A 12912-nucleotide genomic window follows, 5' to 3' on the forward strand; every position below is an offset into this window, starting at 1 on the left:
CGGGATTGGTGTAAATATACAGTATTAGTCTCTGTGGCACATTTTCAAGCTCCTCACACAGCACCGCAGGAATGAATAACATGAATGCCAAGTATCTTATCATGTATCAATTATATTACTGCCATCTCAAATATACTCCTGACAGCCCCGAATTGAAAGATACTGCGTTCTCACGTGAAAGCTGTACAGTACCGCAGCCATTTTCATCACAATTATTCCCCATCCACATGCAATTATATCAAATGCACTGGGCTATATCTTACTAATTGTTGATTCTTCTGACCCCAATTTATTCTAAGTTGCTTTATCTTAATTTTCTGCTTGGTTTCATTTTGTTGATTTGTATATAAATATTCAACGTGAAGATCATTATCAAAGATGACTTAGTGGAGTGTTGGGAGCTCGCGACGGGTTTACTTCTGGCTTTCTAATTACCACACGGAGCCAAAGGAGAAGCAGGACTCTGATGCCAACCGTACAAGTGCAATGAGAAGGGCAGCAGTGTACACACATCATTACACTCAGACAGAAGGCAAATACATTCATCTTTCTGACTGAGGGTGTTTGAGCTGAAGCCTAAATGGCACTCTGAGTAGATGGGTATTGTTAAGGTATGCAGATTTACACATGAGTGTATCTGTATTCCTAATGTTCATATATATTTGAAGGAGGATGTGGATGACGGCCACCTTTTTTTTTTTTAAACTAAAAATGAGCCTGCAACATGCCAATGACTTTTACCAACATGATTTAGGATGAAAAGCCATACATTGTGGAGAAACTACGGTAGTGTTATATGAGTCATTAAGCTCCTAGAGATCTGGCAAAAATAGCATACAAAATATTTAGATATAATGAGTGGAAAGCACTGGCTGTAAAAACACCTGCTCAGTCTTTTTTTCTACTGATTTAGTCTCAGTCATTGACAACAAATTAGATTGTTTGTCAGTGGATTTCAAAATGACCCATATGAGCGTTTTAGGCTCTGCCAAACTGACGGTGATGGTGCGGTTAGTTGAGGAAACTAATACTACTAGGTTAAAATCTTATATTAACATTGCCTTGCTAGCTATTTCCAGAGCTTTAAAATGCATCTCAAAGTATTTTCCAGCAGATGGAGTTTGCTCAACTGCGTAGGACAACAGCAGTTGAACGCTTCAGAAAAGCTAGTTAGTCGACCTTGAGTTAAGATATTTTCGTCAAAGCACTTTTTTCAAGGTCTAGAATGAACTTTCATGCCCTTCTTGGGTTATATTTGGAAAAAATGTCGGTCATAGTTACATTAATGTAAAGTTCGGTAGGAGACGGGACATACACAGGTCTCTATCATCAAAGTCAAATACTCTGCAGGCCCAATTAGCAACCAACCTCAACAATCGTACTATCCGATCGATCTGAAGTATTTCGACAATATATTTCTTAAAAAAGCTTAAGGAATGTAATAATGTTCTACTTTGGCGCCCTCAAGTGGTAGTTAAAGCAAAACATTGTGGCAGACACAGGATGAACCAGGATTGTCTCCTTGTTCTATACCAAGCACTTCTCAGAATAATTTCAAATATGCCCCAATCACATTAAAATGTCACACACAGCAGCTTGAAACAATCAATGTTAGTGAAATGGCTTGGCTAGGTGAGGCTAAAGGCACAGTGCAGAGATCCTTTACTGTATAAACCATCAGAAGATGCTGAAGTTACTGCTCCTAACAGTTGCATCAAAATCTGTTAACTCTGCGCGACTCAGAGGGCAGTAGGCAGTACCTGTATGTTGGTGAGGAGAGTCTCTATTGACGACAAGCCATCTGGGAAGAGAAATGGTGAGGGGAAGCCAGGAGGCAGGGCCTGTCCAGCCAATGACAACCTCTCGTAGCTATCTCTTGCTGTTGGGGTGCACATTATGTTATCCTCTGCAAAGACAAATAATGACATTGATTTGAAATTGATTAATCATTCATGGAATACCATTTGTGAAACTTGAAAACAAGCTAAGTGGTGGAACACGGGAGTCGTTTTTGGTGATGCTGACACATATTGATCCTGCCTTGAACTGACTAGTAGCAATGACTTGGTCTGTATTGATCTCCAGCAGCCAATCCCAGCTCTCCCCTCCTCTCACAAATATAGTGGACCGACTGGTCCCTTGGAGATTCCTTTGTGTTGCTTCTTCTCAAGGTCCGAGTGTGGGGTTAAACAATATCAAGCACGACATTAATCCAGCTTCCCCCATTTAAGAGATGTCATGTGGACTCCAAAATCAGAAGCAGGCCCACAGTTCGACCCCAGAGGCTCGGGCTTCCTTTGTGTATGCACGCACGGGTGCCTGTCAAACCTAAGATGACATCATCCTCCATTCATCACCGGCAGAGGGGTAGGGCCCTGCCATCTGCTGTCCAGCCTCTCCACCAGGCCTCGGAGGAGGGAAGAGGAGCAGAAGAGGGAGGGAGGGAAAGCAGGAGGAAAACCAGCAGACACAGATGCAGCCTGGTCAAACTAAAACAGTATGGACACTGCCGTTTGTTGCAGATCTGACACATGTTTTTGTCCAGTGAGCTTTTATCAAGCCAACAATTTGTAAGTGCTACCATCTTGCAGAGAGACAGTTTATTAAACACACCCAGTCTAAAAAGGTCTCCACAGGAAGTCTGCACCATCAGCTGGTTAATTGTTAATTTAATAAAAGGGGGGAAAAGTTTTATTTGTAATGTGGAGCCCTGGCTGTGTTGTGCACAGCACCTCTCTGCTCTCATCCAGTATTCATATCTGTTTATGTGGCAGGCTGAATCTTGTACAAACAGCGAGTGGAGCTGAACAGCCCTGCCTCTCCCTCCCATCAATATTCACCAACGCTAGCCAAGTGCTGGGAACAGCTGGTCTTACATTAATTAGTTTAAAGTATTTATTTCACCCATCCTCAGAGCAGATTGAGCAAAAACATTGGAGATTATTTCAAGCATCTGCAAATGCCCTGGAAACATCTCTGCGCCAAAAGTCGAGTGTTAGGATTCACAGTTTAGGTTTGTAATTTGAAGAACATTTTCTTTTTTTTCTGAGAGGGGAAGATGGAGAAATATGCACCGCTGGTCCGTGGAGAGAGAGTAAACAACCTTTCTCCTTTTTCAGATGGAGTTCACTCCTGTTGATTAATTAGAATGGATGGTTGCCTAATGGATTAAAATTTGTTTATAATTTGACTTCATAAAAATAATGAATTGCCTACTTTTAAGAAGCCACTCCTGTGGTAATTTGTTTTGTTTGGTGCAGTCCTGTCTGCATTTTGAGGTGGGCGTCTAGGTGGAGATATAAAATGCACTCCCCTTATACAGTGGCACAACATGAAAGTCCCATTTTATCTCAATAAAATAACTAATCAAAGATCAAAAGCATTACAGTTGGCTCCAGCTCAGGTTGATATAGATGTATTGCATGCATTATATGCATGCATCACCCACCTCCAATAAAATCACCATAACAACTAGAGACGTTAGTAGACCTCGGGGAAAGGTCTGCTGTTGTAGCTTTGTAATTGATTTGTACTGTAGGCACTTTGTCCCTTATTTAGTGTTGGCATTAATCATAAATCATTGCTTTAACAAACTCCGGCTTCCCACTCAGCAGGCCTCCCCTCCAACACAATGTTGGATCACACAGAATATTTGATGGCTTTGTTGCAGGGGAAACAACCTGTCATGCTCTGGGAAAAGCAAACAGCGTGTTTTGTTCGACAGACTCCAACTACCGTACAGCACCCCTTGTCAGATAACATTTCCACCAGGAGCTATGCATAAATACAGGCGTTTTCAAAAAAAAGTAATGGGAAGCTAATAGGTGACTAATTTAATCAATATAATCAAAACAGACTTAATGAAACTCAAATGTAAATTCCAGCAGAACACGATCTAGATCTGTGGTTTCTGTGCTTCTAATGTTATTGCCCCCCGCCCCCCCCCCCCCTTTTTCTCTGTGCCTGCCTGCAAATGCTGGCATGTGTTTGCATGTTTATTTCTCACCATCGCTCCAGAATCATTGACTTCAACTTAATTACAGCGACAGGCGTTGGAGTGATGGGGGCCGGTGGAATGGAGTACTCTGTTTCCAGGTGATATTTCTCCACTAGCAAGGCTGCCAACAGCAGCTGTGACAGCCTCTTGTGCTTACCGTACGGTAAAGGTACAGTTAAGGCCCCCGACTATGAAATACTGTGTGGAAAAACACTCGCAGGTCACCCCTGTCACAAATAACATTTCATGCACAACTGTTTCGGCGGATAATAGGAGCCACAAATAAAAATGGGACGCTGTAAATACAATGCATTCTGAATGAAATGCCATAATTTAAAACAACGCCCCCCCCCTCTCCGTCCTCCTCCTCCACCCTGCTCTCAATAGCTGCAGAGGGAGTCCTTGACAGTGTGCTAGCAATGATGAATCACCTATCCAGTTAATTTTCTCACTCCTCATGTGTTGTGCTGCTAAAACAGGGGCCCAGGAATTGACTTGACAAACTATGAATGTAAAAAATATCACTTGGAGGGATCTGGGCTTATCTCCAATTTACATGTTATTAGATTTGTGTTGCAAGCGGCACTTGGACCTAGCAAAGCTGAGGCAAAAAAGATGGGGCACATGATAACCAGAGATAAAACATGTCTAAAACCCACTTGAAAGCCTTTGAAATACTTGATGGAAAGTCACAGGGAGCGGAGAGAAGCAGAGGAAACTGGCCTGATTTAAAATGTGACAGACACACATTGCAATCTGTGGTAAATCTAGAAGAAACCTTGGGAAATTTAGCTGCAATCTCTGGATAAATAGCTGTAATTGACCTTGGGAGTTGAAAATGTGCCATATGTTTCTGGTTCCTGTGTTTGAAACTGGGTCCCTCAGGACATTTCAGCTGAGTCCTCACACGAAGGCAGCGGGAGGAGAGGAAGATACAGAAAGACACACAAAGAGAGAGAGGGAGAGAGAGAGAGAGAGAAAGAGGGCGAGAAGGATGCCAGGAATGAGAGATAGATGGTTGAAGACAGAAGATGGATGGATGGATAGATAGGTGAGGCAGAGTCTGAGGAAGAGGAGGCTGGGATAGAATGGGTGTGCAGAGAATGAAAGACTGACAGAGAGGAAGAGAGATAGGAGAGAGAGGGGGAAAGAGAGAGGGAGAGCAGAGGTACATTTGGCTGGCCAGTCAGTGTGATATATTGACAGGTGAAGCCTTTGTCCTTGCAAACCTGTGTTCCTCCCAGCAGGAGAACTGAAGGCTAAACCTGGAGGTTGTCAGCACAGCCAACACAAAGCAAGGCACTGCTTTTCACTGCACAATTACATTGGATTTGACCTGCCAGGGCTGCGGAAAAACCAGCCTCCTTCAAATGGAGTAGTTATGACCTCTCGGACAGCCATTAGCAGCCAACACAGCATTATTCCACCTGCACTTAAAGCGCTGGATTTGGAAAATCTTGTCAAGGGAAATATCTGTCTTCTGGAACACATGCAGTCATGCAGAGCTGGGCAAAAAAAAGTAGTTGCACGCAATTTAGGCACTTAAAAAAAACATGAGCCTAGCTTATCTTGCAAGTGATGTCTGCACTCTGGAAGATAAATTCAGCTTTAACTGTATGATAGTTTAAAAAAAAGTACTGTAATATCTTATAGGCTTAAAACTGTAGCTATTATTGTATGTCTCTTGTTTTTAAATTGTAATCTCGGTACACTTGTAAAAGTAGGTTTCCAAGTGTTAACAACGGTTGAAATTAATTTATTCACATCATCTAGACAGAAAAATTATGATAGTACATAATCTAACTACTGGAGGGTTAGATGACTTGTAGGCACACTTTTCTTAAAGTAGGAAGCTGCAGGACCTACTGTGAGAATGTGTGTGATGATCCATACAAGACAAATTCCTTTAGAATGACTATCACTTGCATATGTTGTGCATATGTGTGTGTAATGTACTGTATACACAGTGAAGAAAGAGAAAACACACACATGCATGCTCACCCTCAAACACATACACACTCGTTACACACACGCACGGCACACACACTAATGTGCCCTCATCACATTTAAGCTAATTTCCTTTTCATCACGGAGAGAGGAAAATGAGTGTTTGCCCCATCCCTGCTGGGGGACAAAGTCAAGAGCCCCGGTCGGTTTGGGCTAGATTAACAGGTAACATTTGGCTCCCACTCTCTTATCACAGCATGAAAATCAAACCGCGTGTTTTCCTCTATCGCTCTCTCTTTCTCCCTCCCTAATGTTCCCTTCACTTAGAGATGAAATCGCTTGCTGCACAAACCCATTTGGAGAGAGGAGAGAAGGTGAGCGGGATAATCAGGCTGGCCACTGGGCCGTGTTTCCTAAATGCTCTCCAAAACATTACTGTGCACAGGCATAAAATTAGCGCCGGGACCTTAAAATGTTGACATTTAGCATGACTTTTTGGAGAGTGACACCCTCATATTTTCTTGTTGGATATCATTAAATTTCAACTGCCCTATGGCTGTGCCTTTCCATTAATAACCAATTCAGTGTGTCACTTCTCCCTCTTTCTCACTCTCTCTCTTGCCACCTTTTTAAAGTAATGAGTCCATTGCTTTGCCTTAATAAATTGAATCGTATTCTCAAGGCCATATGAAGATAGAGCCACAGATGGACAGGCTGCATGGAGGAAATAACCATAAATCCTTTACTGTCAGAGAGGCGGTCTGAGGTGACAAAAGAAGACAATTGCGATGCTCAATTGGGATCACACCGAGATTACAAAAGACAGTAAAAGGTTGATTCTCTCTGTTAAAATGGTGTGGATAAAGATATATAAGGATATTTTTTACTGCTTTCCTTGCTGAGGAAACACTCGCTAATGATTAAATGTAAGAATCTAATCATGCATTAAGATTCGAAAACAGGTGATTATCCATAATATTCTGCAGTGTACATTATGAACTACAAATTGTGCCTTTGGAGCATAGATTGCACTATTTTGGTGCAAACAATTAAAATCAATTTCATCATTTGTTTAACTGTTAGCTGGAAAAAGGAGGGAGAGAAAAAAAACAGCAAGGGAGCGAGGGAAGGAGAAAGGGAAACAGAGAGAGAGCAGGAGGCAAGGGAGCAGAATCCGTGTTGACTTCCATTCAGGAGGAAGATATCTTGTCTTTTTATGCGGCCCATGTCATATTTATTGCATAAAGGTCAGAGTGTTCATTTGTTCAAAGTCAGCGTTTTCCCTCTCTCCTCTCCTCCATGTAATAAATGCAGGGGCTATGTCATTATCGGACCTCTGAGGATTACAGGCTTGGCTGACTGTGATGACTGCATAAAAGCATACAGGACTTTTGTTTCTGCCAGCGCGCACCTTCAAATGAGCTCTTAAAGCGAACAGGAGTGGAGACAAAATGGCATTTTGTAGAGCGACGATCACAGTTAGAATGGTCGAAACTGAGCGGGCCATGGTGATTTAAGGTTAGCGATCACAGCGCTAAATCCATGACCTTAGTTTTTAGTCAAACCAGGAGGGTAAAGCTCAGGTTGGAGGAGCGAAAATAAACTTGTGGCTCTGAAAAGAAAATGACAGCCAGGCAGACATGAATAGATTTCTGGAATTCATCTATTGACTATGAGCCCAAACTGTCAGGAAGATACTCGAAGAAGGACATTATAGTGAGGCACTTTGAAGGTGTTTAGATTGTCTTTGCATATTGACCTCCGTTGGCCGGGTCCACTTATTGACAGAAGAATCCCAGAGATTAAATTGGCCTAAACTATTGATTGGGTATTTTGCCTGAATCATTCTCATTTCAGAGGGGGATCATTTGTACTGTATACCCCACTAATCTCTCTGACCCACTAATCATCAAGCCATTTATTTTCTCACTCTTTGTTTAGTTCTCCTTTGTTTAGCATTTATTAATTCATTAGAGCGACTTCTCATGCAGCTTAACTTAGACAGTGACTGGGGAGTCCTGTTTCTACCCGATAGCAATGTGCATTCCAGTAAAATATGCCACCGAATACGCACCCAACATCACAATACACATGCCAATTACATATTGATAATTAAGCATTCAAACAAACAAACAGAGAGGAAATCCCCCATAATCACCGGGTTTTAATGGAACAAGTATTAGCTTGGTGTGGTTGGCCAGATAGCTTGCTGCTAGATCAGAGCTTCGCTGTTTTTGGGAGAGGGGGGGGGGGGCAGGGAGACACATTGGTGTCATTGCCTGGCATTGCAATCCTACAGGGAGAGGCGATGCCGTTCTGTTGCTGCTGAACGAGCGTCGACGATGGCTGGCGCTAATCCAGACTGGATATACTGAGCTGCTTTTAAATGAAGATGAAAGAACAAAAGAGGAAGTGGGAAATGTAAACTTTAAAAGGCCTGGCTTAGGAGCACTTGCTCTGTGCTGCCTGGCGTAGAAGCTCAAAAATGGATGCAAATCCATTAGTAGTCCTGGTTTCACAGTTATAAAAATACTTAAGGGGTTTTAATAGGAGCAACGTGTTAAACGTGTGGAAATCTGTTTTGATAACATTATTCATAACACTGGCTTTGCGCTGTGTGAATTAATAACACTTCATTTACAGACGGAAGAAAGCTGGCATGGTATTTCCAGTTAAAGAGATTAATTTTTAAACACCTAATTGACAGGCTGGGGTTAGGCAGGATAAGCAACAGACTATAAGGCTGCAGCTGCAAAGTCAAGGTGACTGGAATACTCAGAGAAAGGCTTTCAAAAAGCAGAATGGAGAGCAGAGAGAGAGAGAGGGAGTGAAGAGAATTAGTCCTCAAGCACTTTTCCCTCCGCCCCCTATTCTTCCTCTCTTTATTAGGAATGATTTACTTTCTCAGTGAAAGGATATAAAAGCTCAAGTATAGCAGCGTAATTATCGCAGAGTGAAAATTTAAAGGTTTGACTCACAATGTCCTCAAGTCAGCGAGTATACTGCCAGACGATAAGAGTGACTGTGTTCAACACTCGGCATCCAATTGGTTGTGTTTTATGGGCTTTGCCAAGGAAGAGCACACAAACAGCACTCGGCTCCGCAAGTCTGTAAACATGATGGACTGTGGCAAACTACTAGGGCTGGTGTTTACCTTGGCAGAGCCTGGCCCTGGCATGTCGGTAGCATCACTTAATTACTGTTTACATGCAAATATTAAATTATACAAACAACCTCACAGAATGTCTCCAAAAGTACAGAAATACATATTCAGGGTCAACCTTATCTGTCTGCAACAGTTGCCACTGCTAAGCTATGAATTGTTTTGAATCACAAATTTTCTGCATTGTACATAATCTTCATAATTGTTTAATGCTGTTGTCCAAGGGCATTCGGGTAAATATGTTCACATAATCTGCATAATAGCAGATGCTCAGATATGTAAAACGCACCTTGTGTTCTCAGAGAGGAAGAACTAAAAAAAAAAAAAAGGTTATTGTTCAAAACTGTTTTATCAGGAATAAGGACTATGATCATTAATGTGTCCAGTCAAGACCGATAGATGATTGCTTTGATTACAGACCTGTTTCCCTGACAGTCCAGAGAAGCATATATAGTAGAGCACTGGTGCCTACTGTGCATCTCTGGTATGGCTGAGTAAAGCACTTGTTCATTTGCAGTGAAGGGTAACATGAAACAGGCCTCAGCCTTCTGATGGACAGGGAGATTTCACCTTCGCCAGTGAATGATAATGCATTATTAAATTTGCCTCTCTGCTCACTAGATACACTTAGCTGACCACAGCATATTTATCTCCCCATCCGAGGCTCACGTCTTGGCAGGAGAAAGCATTCTGTCACTTTTGAGGCATTTCAAAGATTAAAAAGAACCTCTCTCTTTTCAACGTCCCTAAAAGCTTCCCCCCTTTTCAGTGAAATGTGATTAGCAGGAGATGGTGTCACGCAATGGAACATTCATGAGGGGGAGAACAAATATCCAAATGAACTCCCATGTCCTCGAGGAATAGCCCCTCTCTGCACCATCAGCAATCTCTCTCACATGGGCTGGGGAAATTTGATTGATCCTCTATTGAATTATTTTTTTGCACTCTTTCATTTCAACAGGACGCACTGACAAGTTGTTTGATCATAAAGCATTATTGTCTGCCAAGTCACATTTCAGGGTTGTGATGGCTAATGATCTTGCCTCCTGACTTAGGGAAAGTCAGGTAGTCAGCATGTGTTTGAAGCTTGCAACGCCAAGGACATCGGGAGGACTGAACAAAACACTATGCATTAAAGTCAGAAAGATGAAGAGAAGGAGCTTACACTGAACATATCGAACTTTTAATGATACTGTACGGGGATACCATCAATGTCAGTGAAATATTTACACCGCAAAAAGAGCATAAAATGGATGCCGAAACTTTTGCCTGACCCAAAGTCCCCTAACTTCCTTTTTATCATTGCAAATGCTTATGCAAAGAAGGAACAGAACAAAGACTACAAAGGCTAGAAATCATTTGTCTTTTTCATCTTTTTTTCAAACTATATCCCTCTCTCTACATGAGCCAATCAGCGTCCACAGGTCCTTGCCCAAAGCAGCTGTGTGTAATAGACTGTGACACTGGGACCTGCTCCGCTTCATCATTCAGGCAGTAAACTGGGACTGCAGACAGTGCACAGTGCACCAGCCCCAAGCACATCAACCGGACATCTAGGCAGCATCCTGACAAAGAAAAGGCGTGGCAAATCAGCTTTGTCCATTGTGGTCACACCAGTGCTGGATACATCAATGATTGCCCAGTTGATAGCAAGCATGAAAGGATGCACCTCTAGGTGACATAATACACCACAAGCATCCATTTGTGCTTGGGAGGACATTATGAGTGCATCTCCTGTTGTGTCAACACGGATATATAACGTTTACCAGGGAAGTGCCAATATCATATTACCAGTGAATTACCCACTTTTAAAATATGGTTTACAGAATCAGTTTACATACTGTAGTTGCCTCTGACTCTCCAGTCAGGCATTTCAGCTCAGTGTAAAAGAGATGTGGCATGTTTAACTGCAGTGGGAGGGCTGAGGTAAAGTGGTGAAATTTGTTGTTGGCAAAATGCTTAAACTGCCACATGGTATTTACAGAAAACTCTTATACTTCAACGTACATACATATGGCTTGTGTTTCAAACACCTTTTCCCCCAAGGAAATAAAATGATGTCAAGTGTTTGATGTCCAAAGTGAGTTTACAGCCAAAGGCTTCCGTACCTTTCAAATTTCCCCTTGTTTGTCAGCTACCTGCTGTTTCACGAGACAGAGGCTTGTCGGAAGCTATCGCCACAGACTTTCTGTTTGAAGCAATTCAATTAGTCACATGCGAGATAACACTTAGCTTTCTACTAGCCTTTTTTCTTACACATCATCTAATCTCCCCTTTTTTTCTCAGACAGAATTTGGACAAAAAAGAATCAAGTTCAAACAACCCCCCCCCCCCCCACACACACACACACACACACGCACACAAAAAAGTAACCATCTGGTTATTCTGCACTGGGTGACACAACTTTGGAAACAGTCTTTTTTAGACAACAACAAACAGCCTTTGTCCTTCATCAGCAGAGATGACATGAAAAAGATGAGAAAATGTTCATAGGATATGAGTGATGTGACATTATAGTGGCTGTCTCTGAGGTGTCTGGCTATTTAAATAGCCTCCATATGAGCCAGGGCACTGCATCCTTCCTCTGCGCCCACCATGCTCTTTCCTAAGACTGCATTGCAAGAGATTAATTTAATGCTCTGCCAGGATCATAAAGATCAAACAAGTGGAGAGATATCATTAAACCATTGGAATGTTATCTCATTTATCTAAACAAACTGATGCGATGAACAAGCCTAATTAAAAAGCTCACCATAAACAAAGCTTTGGATGGTGAGGCCTCTCCCCTCCTTAACAATGGAACACATTTATTTTATTAATCTAATGCATCATGTATCATATCATTACAGTTCAATATATCTATCATTAATTTTATTCCCTTCACTTAAAGCTTTTATTGGAATTACTTTGGTTATTAGTTGGTTCTAATGTATTGGTTACCTCTGAATCTGGCTGCTACAATCTCTCTTATCTCGCTGCATAAACCTGTGCATGTTATTCAAATTGCCTCATTTATTATGATAGCTTCCTCATGTAAATTGTGCTGACTGCTCGCCCTTGCACAGTCCTCATTAGACTAATGAAAACCTTCAAACGAAAAAACTAAACAACCTGCCAAATAAAGGTCTGGGGTTATTATGAAAATTACAACTGTGGGAGCCGGGAGAAGCTCTCTTCATTAATTCATGCTCAGCAAATTGGTAACTAATTTAGTTGCACTCCTCTGCATTAATGGGTTATTTTATAAAAATGTTTTCCACAGCCCGAGACCTCTGGTGCACACACTGGAGAGCTCAGAATCCTAATCAAGTCCAGTGACATATTAGGAATTGACAATCTCAAAGATAATACGGCGCGTGTTTGCGGGTAGATGTGTGTGGGTCAACTAGCTAGAATTGGTGTGGATTGCTGGGTCATTTGCTTTCTCCTCTAATATTGCGAAGAAATTACAGTCCATTTGTGTTGATTATCTGAGTATGGAGGAGGCACTTCAGTTAAGAAGTAAGATTTCTGCTACTGAGGAAACATTCAGTTGATTTATTATGTGGATACTTGGTTAAATCTCCTCCTTTCTCTATTTGTGTTGCTCTATTTGCCTGACTCTCTTTTTATCACACACACACACACACACACACATGCACTCAGACACGTGCATAGACAGTTAGACAGTTTGTGACCCATAAATTCAGCTCATGATCCCGCTAATTATTACTATTCACTGCTTCACACCCTGTGAGTGAAGGTCTAACACTGATCTTCACGTCAGCCTAGCCAACAGGGAACATACAGCCCAATGATTTCCATA

General features: G+C 41.9%; 1 protein-coding gene across 3 annotated transcripts in view; it reads right to left on the reverse strand.

Annotated features, from left to right (window-relative positions):
* Nucleotides 1-12912, reverse strand: part of dachd (dachshund d) — a 90944-nt gene that overhangs the window by 9173 nt on the left and 68859 nt on the right. For all 3 annotated transcript variants that reach the window (XM_070914515.1, XM_070914514.1, XM_070914513.1), the window contains exon 7: nt 1761-1906. In XM_070914515.1, coding sequence (XP_070770616.1) covers nt 1761-1906 — 146 coding nt within the window. The remainder of the gene's footprint in view (nt 1-1760; nt 1907-12912) is intronic.

This window comes from Enoplosus armatus, chromosome 11, assembly GCF_043641665.1.
Source record: "Enoplosus armatus isolate fEnoArm2 chromosome 11, fEnoArm2.hap1, whole genome shotgun sequence".
Classification (NCBI taxonomy): Eukaryota; Metazoa; Chordata; class Actinopteri; order Centrarchiformes; family Enoplosidae; genus Enoplosus; species Enoplosus armatus.